At 39.3% G+C, this 13,569-nt stretch overlaps 1 protein-coding gene across 2 annotated transcripts; it reads right to left on the reverse strand.

The window, feature by feature from the left end:
• Window positions 1–1,509: 1,509 nt before the first annotated feature.
• On the reverse strand, window positions 1,510–11,730 carry LOC125308851 (immunoglobulin superfamily member 1-like). Of its 2 annotated transcripts, XM_048265468.1 has the most exons (8): window positions 11,689–11,730; window positions 9,053–9,082; window positions 6,025–6,300; window positions 5,492–5,785; window positions 4,364–4,666; window positions 3,743–4,066; window positions 3,522–3,665; window positions 1,510–2,876 (listed from the first exon to the last, which is right to left on the reverse strand). In XM_048265468.1, the coding sequence occupies exons 1-8, from the start codon at window positions 11,717–11,719 to the stop codon at window positions 2,791–2,793; spliced, it is 1,488 nt and encodes a 495-aa protein (XP_048121425.1). In that variant the 5' UTR covers window positions 11,720–11,730; the 3' UTR covers window positions 1,510–2,790. The 2 variants fall into 2 exon arrangements, with proteins under 2 accessions (XP_048121425.1, XP_048121426.1); XM_048265469.1 differs by lacking the exon at window positions 4,364–4,666.
• Window positions 11,731–13,569: the final 1,839 nt, after the last annotated feature.

Genomic DNA, 13,569 nt, shown 5'->3' on the forward strand with positions numbered 1-13,569 from the left:
TTTTTTATGTCATTGTTTTCATTGCTGTCTTTTCTTTTAGTCAATGTCTTTTGACGTTTGGTGTGCTGCCTTGGAAAGGGCCGACTTGAAAAAGAGACAGCAATCTGAATGTGTTCTTTTCCCTTGGTTAAACAAAGCTAAATACGTATTGTGTTCCCTAAGAGTAGAGCCCTTGGTCTCTGAAGCGAAGTACGAAACGAAGTTAAAAAGAAATTTCTGGAAGTTATTTTTGTTGAAATGTCAGATTCCAGATTGAGTGCTTAAAACAGCATCAATTAAAAAAATGCCACTGTTGCCACAAATGCCACTTCAAACAACTCCAACAGCATCTTCACAATATTCCCTTTAACTTCATAACACATTAAAATAAAAATAAACTTACCCAGGATTGGAGAGAGCACAGCCATTGACGTGTCCATCTCTGGGGGAATCATCACATAGAATATGTGTCCTTCCTCTTTCTTTCTTCCTTTTAGCCTTTTTTACCTGACCTGTATTCTCTTGTGGTCAAGTGTTGAAAGTGGTAAAATCTATGTGGAAATTAACATGTCAACCTGCAAGCAAATATCTAGAGTAACATATACCAATAAATAAAATGCTGATGTCTTTTTTAAATATTGGCTGATTACAATATTACTCAAATATCAAAATACATTTTTATATAAATATAGCTGCAAGCAGCAATGAGGGGGCCAAGCAAAATGTGTGACCTGTGAAAATGTTTTCACGTTTCCAACAAAATCCAAGATGGCGGTGGGATCAATTATTTTGACATCCAAAGTTGGCATGTGTCAGCCTAATGACCTCCAACAGTATTAACAGACACCACTAGTTAGTTTTAATTCCAAAAACATCAACAGTTACAACTTAAGGCAAAATGCATTTTTGGTAATTGCAGTGCCCGCTAAAGGTCAAAGGTCACCAAATTTCTTGACCTGTGAAAACCTTTTAGTTTTAGATTCCAACGATACTTCTTTCCAAAAATCAGGCCAACGGGTCAAAGGTTACATGTGTGAACAGACAATAATAAGAAAGCAATGGGTTAAACAACAGCCTTAATGTATTTATTTTAGTAATTTCATTCAGTTTCTGTACAAATGTACAGCTCTCCAGATAAAAAAAAGAAATGCATTAAATGTATTACCATATCATGTCATCATCAAATCACCGTGCCCTGCCCTAAAAAGGCCACGCAGATCATAAAACTGTTGTGATTTTCTTAACACTGTTTACAATTTTGTGCGATCTACGGATAACATGCATTCCACATATATACAGACCCTAATTCTTGTGTGCTTTGTCTGTGTGGTAGGCTATTGCTCTCACATGGAGCAAGGACATGGTCACCTGCCATGTAGAACAGAGCAGGAGGTGTCAAGACAACACAGGTGGACAGGGGCGTAGCACAAGATCCTGGACCCTTGCATAGGCAGTCCTGATGACCCCCCATGTTCCTCAACACAGGTAAAATAAAATATATTCCAGACTTTTCAAGGACCCTCTCCCCCCTTGGGCCCCTATAATCAGTAGTGGTTTTACCCCCAGTCTGACGCCCCTGCAGGTGGATGAAAACAAGATGCTGCAGATGTTAAGGATAAAGACATACTGTATTGGTCCTATACTGCCCCCTAGAGTTAAAACTGGTGTGTAGTCTAAAGACAGAATAAGACTTAACAAATATCACAAGAAACAGGACATATTCATTTAATACACAGTAATTCAGTTCATAAACACAAATCCCCATGCTTTTTTAAAGTTATTTGTTTAAACAAATGAAGCATGTAAAACTTAAAAGGGTCAGATAAGGCAACTGCCAAAAATTTAAATTATGTTTAACTGAAAGGCCAAATGAATAAAGAAGCCAAAACTGGATGCAGGAGCCTGAAAGCAAAAAAGACCAAATCCACAATACAAATAAATCTCACTATAGTTTTTAGCTATTGTTTATCATTTAGTTATTGTTTATTTTCCTTTATCGAGACTGGTGGCAAAGTAAACTTCAGTAAATCTTAACATTTGTTAAAACAGCACTGAGCCATGTTATGTGTTCTTTGAATAATATTTGTATCGCAAAACCAGAAATTCAAAAAATACATTAAAGGTTTTACATAACAGTTAATTCAGTCCCTTGCAATGGTATTCAATACTACAACTTCATTGACTCCACTGTCCTTACAAAGCGCTGAAATGGGTAGTTTCACAATCAAGGTAAGCAGTTTGTATCACAAGACCTACAATGGCAGTATTTCATGGCCCAGGCAAGCCTCTTTTTCTTATTCTGACATTTTAGCAATGGCTTTCTTACTGCATCATATGGCAATGGTTGGGACAGACTTATGGGGGTGAGAAGAGGAATGAAGCAGGGGATGAGGATATCGACAGAGAGACAGAGAAATAGATAGATAGATAGATAGATAGATAGATAGATAGATAGATAGATAGAGATCCCAAACATTAAATGAAGTGTTTGCACTTTCTGTGTATGTTTTGTGGTATATTCATGCCACCAATGTTAATAAAATGATCAAATGCATGTGACACTCATCTCATAAACTCATAATTCTCTTATTTTCACCTGAAAACATTTGGCTAGTGGAAATTCTGATTGGCTAGTAACTTTAGAAAGTTACCAGCCACATTGGCTGGTGATCAAAAAAGTTCATTTAGAATCCTGGACACAACAGCTTTCAAATCCACATGTACCAGACCAGTATCAGAAATAGTTTTCATAGATGTCAGGCTCTTCATAGTCATTGTCTATGGCAGTTGGGCCATGCAGTTCTTCTACATTCAGTCTTCTTCCAGGTCACCATATATGTTCTCTACTTCCTCATGTCCACCTGGTCCATTGTGAAATCTGTATCTGTTTGCAGAACCTGTTCAAATGGAGTGTGGCAGACAACAACACATTCTTCATGCACAAGCGTGTTACGGTTTTTGTCATTTCAGATGTTACATTAAAATTAGTGTGACGGAGTACTTCAGTTGAGTATGCGCTCTGACTGCCATACCAACAGGCCTGGCTCTTTGCCGTTGCGGTCAAGCTGCAGGTTTAGTGCCCCGGAGACCCGGGTTCAAGACCGGGTGGGGTCACTGCTCTCTCCCTTCGCTACATATGGTGTCAGAAGTGGGATGGCTTGCCGTGAGATCATCGGAAGCTTGCCCAGTGTCTGCTCCGTATGAGGGACCCCCAGGATTGGTTGACCCCAGTGTGAGGGACCCCAGAGATAGGTGAAGCACGTGTGTGGGGCACCCTCGGATGGGAGAAGTATGGCTGGTGGTTGCGCCAGGGACGCCAGTGTGTGTGAAGTGCGTGGGCAAGCTTCCCGAAGGGGAGGGCAGTGTGACGGAGTACCGTCACTACAGTTGAGTATGCGCTGTGACTGCCCTTTGGCGTTGCGGTCAAGCTGCAGGTTTAGTGGCCCGGAGACCGGGTGGGGTCACTGCTCTCTCCCTTCGCTACAATTAGTACTTCAGTACTACACATAGATTTATCTAATTAATGAGATGATTTGACTCACTGTGTGCCACAGTGTTCATCCGGATTGTGCGTATGTGTGTGTCACTCAAACACTTTTTCTTCACCAGGTACAGGACGGCAGGGATCAGCAACAGCAGGAACAACCCTGAAATCACTCCAGATGCAATGATGGGAGCCAGAGACGCTGTACAAGAAACAGGAAATTACAGCAAACAACAAACAAACACACAAACAAATAATACTCAAGTGCGGGATGTTTACCTCTTATGGTGACTGTCAGTGGTGCTGTCTGTGTTGACACAAAGGTGCGGTTGGACACAGTGACCTCATAGACACAGCTGTAGTTGCCCTGGTCAGAGTAGTGTGCCTCAGGAATGTAGAAGGAGGCTGAGTGGTTGATGGCAAGCTGAGTCCTGGTCCTGTTAGACCCATCAAAGATGAGGTGGAAGGAGCCTCCTTGGTGCTGTGGCTCAGTAGAGCAGATGAGGGAGAGGCTGTGGCCCCTGGTCACCTCTGGCCCCTGAGGCCCCCAGAACAGCCCTCCATCTGGGGCACTGAGAGAGATGTTGGGCTGCACAAGCACCACTGAGGAATGAGGCAGTTCATCAGTGGAGGATTAACATGAAATGACACGTGACTAAGAGCTAGAATGTCTCTTTATATAAGACAATGGTGCCTTGACAACTTTCTTAATAAGCTCAAAATGAATTGCAATTATTGAACAGAAGACTGTGTTATGTATTACATAGTTAACGGTTTCATATAAAACAATATCCTAACTACAAGATCCTATAATTATAATCAAGATCATATCCTTATATCCATCCAGACCCTTCAAAACATTACTAAACAAAAATATGACCAAATATGATATTGCATTACCAATTACAGAGAGGCTGACAGTAGCACTTTGGGGGGATGTGAATTCACGACTGGAAACCCTTGTTTGATACTGGCAGTAGTAGTCTCCTTCATGGATAAAGTCCACTTGAGGAATGGTGAATAGGGCCGAGGTTCCATTGTCTCCAGTGTCTCTCTTTGTCTCTGTAAATGACCCAGAGAGCTGCTGTAGGGTGAATGTACCACCCAGGTGCTGTGTGGAGATGGAGCAACTCATCTGGGCAGACTGACCCCAAGAAACCTCTTTGCTGGTTTCTAGGAAAAGACTTGGCTTCTGTAGTACAACTGGAAAAGAAAAGTGCGAGTAAGATGCAAGAAACGAATAAACTAGAGAGGCACTTGGAAAGTACAAACCTCTGTCAATGGCAAATGGCTTATCTCAAAAGGAGAGTGAATACTACTACTACTACCATTACTACTGCTGCTACTACTACTACTACTACTACTACTACTACCACTATACTACTACTACTACTGCTGCTGCTACTGCTACTACTACTACTACACTACTACTACTACTACTACTACTACTACTACTACTGCTACTGCTATTATAATACTACTACCACCACTACTGCTGCTACTACTGCTGCTACTACTACTGCTGCTGCTGCTACTACTACTACTACTACTACTACTACTACTACTACTACTACTACTACTACTACTACTGCTACTATAATACTACTACCACCACTACTGCTGCTACTACTGCTGCTACTACTACTGCTGCTGCTGCTACTACTGCTACTGCTGCTACTACTACTACTGTTGCTACTACTGCTACTGATGCTACTGCTACTAGGCCTACTACTGTAGCTGTTGCTGCTGCTGCTGTGGCTACTGCTATTGCTGCTACTACTACTGCTACTGCTACTACTGCTGCTACTACTACTGCTACTGCTACTACTGCTGCTACTACTGCTACTGCTACTAAATTCATTAGAGGCCAGGCAGCTAGAAGATTGACAGTTTCAAATAAAACAATATCTTAAGTATTAAGATCCTATCCTTTCATCAAAGCCCTCCAAAGCACTACTTAACAAAAAAACACTACTTAACCAAAAACTGACATATGCACATACAGTATAGGACATATACTCACATTACCTATTACAGAAAGGCTGACAGTAGCACTTTGGGGGGATGTGAATTCACGTGTGGAAACCCTTGTTTGATACTGGCAGTAGTAGTCTCCTTCATGGATAAAGTCCACTTGAGGAATGGTGAAGAGGGCAGAGGCTCCAGTGTCTCTCTTTGTCTCTGTAAATGACCCAGAGAGCTGCTGTAGGGTGAATGTAACACCCAGGTGCTGTGTGGAGATGGAGCACCTCATCTCGGCAGACTGACCCCAAGAAACCTCTTTGTTGGTTTCCAGTGAAAGACTTGGCTTCTCTAGTACAACTGGAAAAGTAAGGTGCAACAAACAGCCATTAAAGAGAAAATGGAAATAAAAACTGAAATATCACAGCATCTTGCAACAGATTTAGTTAACTGAGGGGCTACAAGTAGCCTATTAGCAGTGAAGTAATAATGCTGCTTTATCATTTAGCTTGTTTCCAGCTTTACATGGCTCATATCAGTATCGATCTGTCTCCTATTTTTCAAGGTGTGCCAGATTACCTGACTTCACATTCACTCACCCACAGTGATACTGATGGATCTGCTCCTGTAGAAGCCAGAGCAGAGGCCACATGTGTATCTGCCTGTGTCAGAAGCATCCACAATAGAATGAGTGAAGGTCACACTGCTCTGTAACCGGTAGTAACAGAACTGTCTCATGATGGAAGCACCATTTCTGTATAAACAGACATCCCTGTGTTGACAGTTATAAATGCCACAACTGATACGAACAGTTTCTCCAGGCGAGACAGTTGAATATAAGGAGATGAGCCGGATGGAGGGAGTGGAATATTGACCTGGAGGAGGGAGTCATTTAAGAATTTTTAATGAAATATAGTGCCTATAAAAAGTATTCACCCCCTTGGATATTTCCCCTTTTACTGCATTAATAAATTTAATTTTGAATATTTTATTTTGGCCTTTTTTTTACAATAATGTACAAAAATCCTCTGTGAAAATGTCAAAGTGAAAGCAAAAGTAATGTTAGGACCATTGAACTGTTCAATGCTTCACTAAAGGGAAGAGGAGAGATAGACTTCTCTGCATAGTCTGTCTGCCTCTCCACCTTCTCCATGTTTGTGTACTATCTACTGTTTTACTGCTACATTGTTTACATGCTATATTAGCACATATGCACATATGCATAACCCCTCCCTCCCACAGCCTGGATTGTGGCCGTACTTAATACTTAATACTTTATACTTAATACTTGATCAATGGCTGTAACCCTTTTACTTCAACCTATTCTTGCACTGATATAGTTGTTTATATTACTTTGTCTATAATTATTCTCTTATATGTCCATATTTATTTAATGCTGGTCTCTAGACTTTATTCTTGCACTGTTACACTGTTGGACTCATTTGCACCATCCCCATGACACTCACTCTCATAGAGCACCTTACCATGCATATAGAATCATAGTCTCAATCCCTGCCCTGTCACTGCAAGCGCCTCATGCTTGATCATCCTTAAGCACACTCTGTGGATATTTGATTTAGTTTTATTTAGTATATTTAGTATTTTAGTATTTTTTAAATCTTCTACTGTCTTTATTGTGCAGTGGTGTTTTTTTGAATACTTTTTCTGCTGTAAGTGCATGTTGTGTGTGATGTCTATATGCTACTGAGACCTTGAATTTTCCCTTGGGGATCAATAAAGTATCTATCTATCTATCTATCTATCTATCTATCTATCTATTTAATTAAACATGCAAAATGAGCAATTGCATAAATTGTCAGGATCAGTTCCTGTTCTGTCTTGTCTTGTTCTCATGTTTGCTTTGTTTACTTCCTGTGTCTAGTGCCATGTGCTCCTTTGTTTGTTTGCCATGTGTCTCTGTTCCATGTGCCTGTGTCTCCGCCCCTCACCTGATCCTTGTTAGTTTAATTATGGTTTCCACCTGTGTCTTGTTCATTGTCCACCTGTGCCCTGTTAACCCCTGTGTATTTAAACCCTCTGTCTCCCCTCAGTCCCCTGTTGGTCATTGATGTTGTTTCGTGGTTTGCTGTAGTGGTTAATTCAGATTCCTGTTTGCGCTAAGTTTGCCTCACCGCTACTTGCCTTGCACTCTGGTCCAGCTCTCCTAAGCCAACCATTACATAAATATGTATAATGTGGAAGGTCCAGTTACTGGTCAATCAGGATTTTTGGCTATTATTCCACCATGAAGATAAAATGAGTTATTGAAAGCATAAGTGAAGGGATGGATACAAAGAAAATGTTGGTCCCTGAACATCCCCTGGAGATCAATGAAATCCATCATAAGGGAATGTAAGGAATATTTGCTAATGTGCAAATCTGCCTAAAGCTAGCCATCACCACAAACTGAGTGACTAGTGGGGGAGGCCACCGAGGCACCTACGACAACTCTGAAGGAGTTAAAAGCTTCAGCAGCTAAGATGGGTGATATGGGGGAAACTCTGCAACAACTACTGCCTGATGCTTGTTTTTCACCAGTCAAAGCTCTATGAGTGAGTGGCAAAGCTCTTATTAAATCTTGACTAAAGTTCACCCAAAGCCATTTGGGAGACTCCAAGGTCAAATGGAATTTAGCTTTTTGACCAACAGACTAGATGCTATGTAGATACCAAACACTGCACATCACTAATTTGAAGAATGGTGGTGGTCGCATCATGCTGTAGGGATACTTCTGAACAGCAGGCCCTGGGAGGCTTGTAGAGGTAAATGTTAAATGAATTCAACAAAATATATGGAAATCCTGGAGGACAATCTGATTCAGTCTGTAAGATAACTATGACTTGAGAGAAGATTTACTTTTCAGAAACATAAAGAGCCGAGGCATACAGCGAAAAACACAGAAATGGTTTAAAGACAACAAGGTGAACGTTCTGGAGTGGCTAATCGAGTCAAAGCCCAGACCTCAATCCTATAGACAATCTGTGGCCAGACTTGAAAAGGGATGTTCACACCTCATCCCCTTCCAACTTGACAGAACTTGAGCAGTTCTGCAAAGAAATATGAAGTAAAATGGCAGCATCCTGATGTGTAAGGCTAATTGAGACATTTCCACACAGACTCTCATACTTTAATTGTGACCACAGGTCATCTACTAAATGCTGGATTGAAGGGGTGAATATTTATGCATTTGCATATTTTTGCATTATCTATTTGTTACACTTTACTTGACAGTATTGAGATAAGAGTGACATGACACTGTCATGAACGTGTCATAAACAAGTCATAAACGTTTATGACATAACGCTTCTGTCATTAAGTGTCATTCGGTTTTTGGCATAACAAATTAGGGTTAGGATTAGGGTTAGAGGTTAGGATTAGGGTTAGGGTTCATGTGTCATGACAGTGTCATGTCACTCTTTGTCGATACTGTCAAGTAAAGTGTTACCAATTATTGTAAAAAAGGCCAAATTAAATTGATCAAGATTCCATTTATCAAAGCAGAAAATATTCAGTTCAGAGGAAATATCCAAGGGTGGTGAATACTTTTTATAGGCACTGTACAGTGCATGCATTGCATGATTAAAAATAACTGTCAAGTTTATTTGAATAGAGAAACACTTCACTTACCAGCTACTGAAGTGACACAGAGACAAAATACTATGAAGAGAGAATCAGATCAAGAGGTGTTTTATTGACGTAAAAAAAATATGCTAACACATTACTCTTAATCCAGCTACATATCCCATGTTTCCAGTTACACATCACCTTTATGAAATAAGTCACATATACTGTATAAATATAGGGTCATTATAACGTATCAGCTGTCATAAATAACTCTTTGGTCAATGTTGCGACAAGGTGAAGTTACATTCCTGTTGGGGCGGTGGTAGTGTAGTGGTAAAGGAGCTGGGCTAGCGTGCAGAAGCCTGAAAGTTGTAGGTTCAATTCCCGGCTTCCACTGTTGTGCCCTTGAGCAAGGCACTTAACCCCAAGTTCCTCCGGGGACAATGTGATCCCTTGCAATATAGCTGACCTATGTAAGTCACTTTGGTCAAGAAGTGTCTGCTAAATGTAATGTAATGTAAAAAGGCTATGTCTGTTCTGGGTTCAAACAGGATGTTATAACAACTGTCTAAATTGGCCTCCAGCATATAACTAAGTGAGGAGGGGGGAAAGCAATATTCTCTGATTCTGATTGCACTTTTCTTCTCTTCTATTATGTTAACAAGCCCTTGTATTTGGGTGAATATCGCTGATTGGTGCCTTTTGCTGTCCTGGATATGTATAACTAATTTGCCATGTCAACATAAATGCCTATAAAAGATTTTGTTTTTATATTTGTCTATGTATGCTGTATGCTATTTTGCCATGTCCCCCAGCACTATGCATTAAAGTTCAAATTGAGTAAAATAAAGTAAAAATCCTAAAAAATATATTTTTTTGCTTTCACATTAGATAGATAGATAGATAGATAGATAGATAGATACTTTATTGATCCCCAGGGGAAATTCATTATTGTTTTGCTAAACAAGATAATACTTAAGAGCATGGATAATTTTATGATAAGAATAGTGCTTTTATTTACTAAAGAAGAGGAGTTTTTGTGTGTTCCTAAAATGATCGTCCACCCTGTTGTATTGGGAAATTTTCCCCTATAAGGAAAGGTCATCCTCTCTAGTAACATCAGGACAACAGTTTCCTGGGAAATTCCCCTGCTTAAGTTAGTGAGTAGTTGAAGTTCTTACTAAAATATTTTCTTTGTATAAGTATGCTTACTTGCTCTGTAAAAGCATAACATGTCCACCCTATCAGAAGTGATTTGAATAGAATATTTTCATAATGCAGGTATAGCTATACCAAAGTCTCTGCTACAACACGTCTAGATAGTGACCCAGTGACAGTTTGTTTGTGAGTTTGTGAGTAAAAACGTTAACTGAAGGTGAAAAACTCCACCCTATCATCGTCCACCCTGTCGGAAATGTTTTTCTAAAAATAGGTGGTATTTCTCCTAATATAGATTTCTAGAACTTGAATGTCTGCTCTTTATGATAATACATAAAGATAATAGAAAATTAAGACCATTAAAACCACCAAAGGAAATTGTGAGGCCTGAATGGTACTCTCCAATGATATTCACCCATTTGTTTCTGATTCAAAATCAAATGTGACATAACAAATATGCTAACACATTAACATTAGCATATTCACAACTGCATATGCTCATCATGAAAAGTGACATATACATGTACATTATAAAATCTGATTCCAAATAGTCATGACGGTCGGTCAAATTTGATGTCAAATTTCAACTGACATATGTTCTCATCGACCACAGCATGTTCTGATAAATGGTGTCTTACACAGAAGTCTTGCAGGGTTCTACATACAAGCTTCCTATTTCAGCATTTCTGTTTTTCAGTAATGCTTAAAATTGTACAGTGTAGATGTGTGTGTTGATGGGGGTAGGAGAGAGAGTGATGTCCCTGGACTTACCTTAGCTGACCTCTACAAGCTATCTGTCAAGCAAATTGTCAAGCTATCAATTTGTTTGAACATTCTAGGTTTTGCTTTCATTTTTAGATTATCCAGCCATATCCAACTTCCTATTTCAGCTTTTCTATTTTTCATCAACACTTATATATTTACTTATTGAGTACTTGTACTCTGCACAATGACAATAAAGTAGAATCTAATCTAATCTAATCTAATCTAATATGTGTGTGATGATGGGGTAGGAGAGAGAATGATGTAAATGGACATCAATTCCTTTCCACACTGACCTGCCGAGCAAATTCAAATTAATTTTCTTACAGGTTGGTTCACCCATGCTATAGACTATTTGTCTTGTACATATTTGAGAGCAAAACATATATTAGATTTGTTATTTCACAACACAAATGAACAGCTTTATTTTATTGAAAGCATTTTAAACCAAACGGGAAAAACACAATTATTTTCCATATACTATATGTTCTCTAAGGTTAGAACACTGATCTCAACGCTGCAGTCATACAATTGAAATTGAGTAAAGAAAATAATTTAAAACATTTGAATTACAGATAAATGTTTTAGTAAATTAATTTATCTCATCCTATAGGTATGATAATATGATTTTTGGATTTCTTATGGGCTTTGGAAAACAGGGGGAAAATCCCTTAATCTGAAAATTTGCCACTGCTGTTGGTAAAACATCCTTAAATATGTAGATACCGCAGAAGAATTCACATTACACATTCAGATAAGAAAGGGGAGTTTAATTTTACCTGAGACAACAGCGAGGACAGCCATCGACATCTCCGTCTCTGATGAAAGTTTCATGAAATGGGCATGTCTTCCACTTTCTCAGTTCCTTCTAGTCTCTTTTTCCCACACCGCAGTCATGATCGTCAAAGCTGTGTCAGCAAATTAGTATGTCAACATACTTTTTTAAAAAAAAGAAAAACTGTCATACACTAAATAATCCATGTCTTTTCAGAACTGTTGGCTGACCAATTACAATATATCTGAAAATAAATATACCTCAAAGTAGCATTTCAATTAATTCCCTTAAACAATACCGGTACAAACATCATATACAAATATACAACATTCTATGATGGAAAAGAAATGCATTCAGTTTCAAAGCTCCACTTAAAGCAACACGTATCGAGGTGTGATTTTATCAGGAGAGGGGTTTTTTGTATTTTCTAATTCATTTCCATGGAATATGATCATGCCATGTGAAGGACAGATAAACTAAAATAAAAACAGCTCACAACTGGATGAATTTAAACACAAGGCTCCATGATGAGGTCAATTCAGGAGGCCTATCACCATGCTTTAACCACCCCAAGGTCAGAAATACTCACGTCTGAAGCTACTGCTGGAGAAACAAAGAGAACAACCTTCATAACTGAATTTAATCGTTGTCATCAGAAACTCTGACTCATCATTAACAAACGTTGCCATCTTTTAAATGCAGAACCAACTCTAGGAAACATCACCAGCAACCCCCATCATTCAGATGGGTGCCAAGCATTAGTGATGACCATGGTGCATACATTTGCCAAGCATTAGAGATAACCATGGTGCATACATTTCAACCCACTTAACAAAAAGAAACTTGGCTCCATGTAAAAGGTCACTACAGATGTGGCAATTGCAGTCACTGCAACATTACCACAAACGTAGCATTCTTCACACATCCTCACACTGGTCATTTTTTTTTTCATTAAACAATTCATGAAATACAACACAACATCAGTACATGCTTAAATGCCCCTGTGGACAAGCCTACAACAGACGAACAAAAACAGAATTTCATAGATTCCACTAACTACCCTGGGGTAATGAGGTAGCACACATAGTCTTTATAGAGCTGCCATATACACAAAACTGCCATACGCACAGCAAACATGGACTATGCCATAGGAAAATATTACCATCAAGCCAACCATGGCTCTCCTGCCAGTTTACATTTTGTTGGACTCGTAACACTCAGGGGAGACAACCTCCCAAAACATCTGTTTCGAGAGAGAGAGAGAGAGAGAGAAAGAGAGAGAGAGAGAGAGAGAGAGAGAGAGAGATGTTCTGGATCTCCAAACTTAACACAGTGATACACTGACTGGACTGAATGACCATTTTAGCCTCAAATGCTTTCTCTGAACAAAGATAATAAAAACAACAGAATGTGCCGCCTCAGTAAAAATGGTATCAATTGTATTGTTTTATATAATTCTATGTATTAGCCATTTCACCTATTTGGAAATCTTTTGACATATTTCACACATTGCTAAGCACATTGTTGAGTGTGATTTTGAAGAATGAAAGACCATGTGACCCAAACCACTTGTCAACACCAATGCAATGTCTTCCATTTTTTTATGCTGTGATGAAGACCAATAGGCCGAAACGTTGGCATATTTGTTCTTGACTTAGCCAAATAAAAAAGAGATGAGTCCAGTTCTATAAAGACTGTGTGTGCTACCTCATTACCCACTACCAGGGTAGTGGAATCTTTGCAATTTTGATTTAGCACCACACATAGACTGGGAGGATGCTAACCTGACTCTCGTCAGATGAATTTCGTTCCGCCTAGCTCCACTCATCCATCTGGGATCAATCCATTGGAGTGGTGCTTCAGAAGGCTGGGCCTAATCAAAAAA

Source organism: Alosa alosa, chromosome 15 (genome assembly GCF_017589495.1).
Source record: "Alosa alosa isolate M-15738 ecotype Scorff River chromosome 15, AALO_Geno_1.1, whole genome shotgun sequence".
Lineage (NCBI taxonomy): Eukaryota > Metazoa > Chordata > Actinopteri > Clupeiformes > Clupeidae > Alosa > Alosa alosa.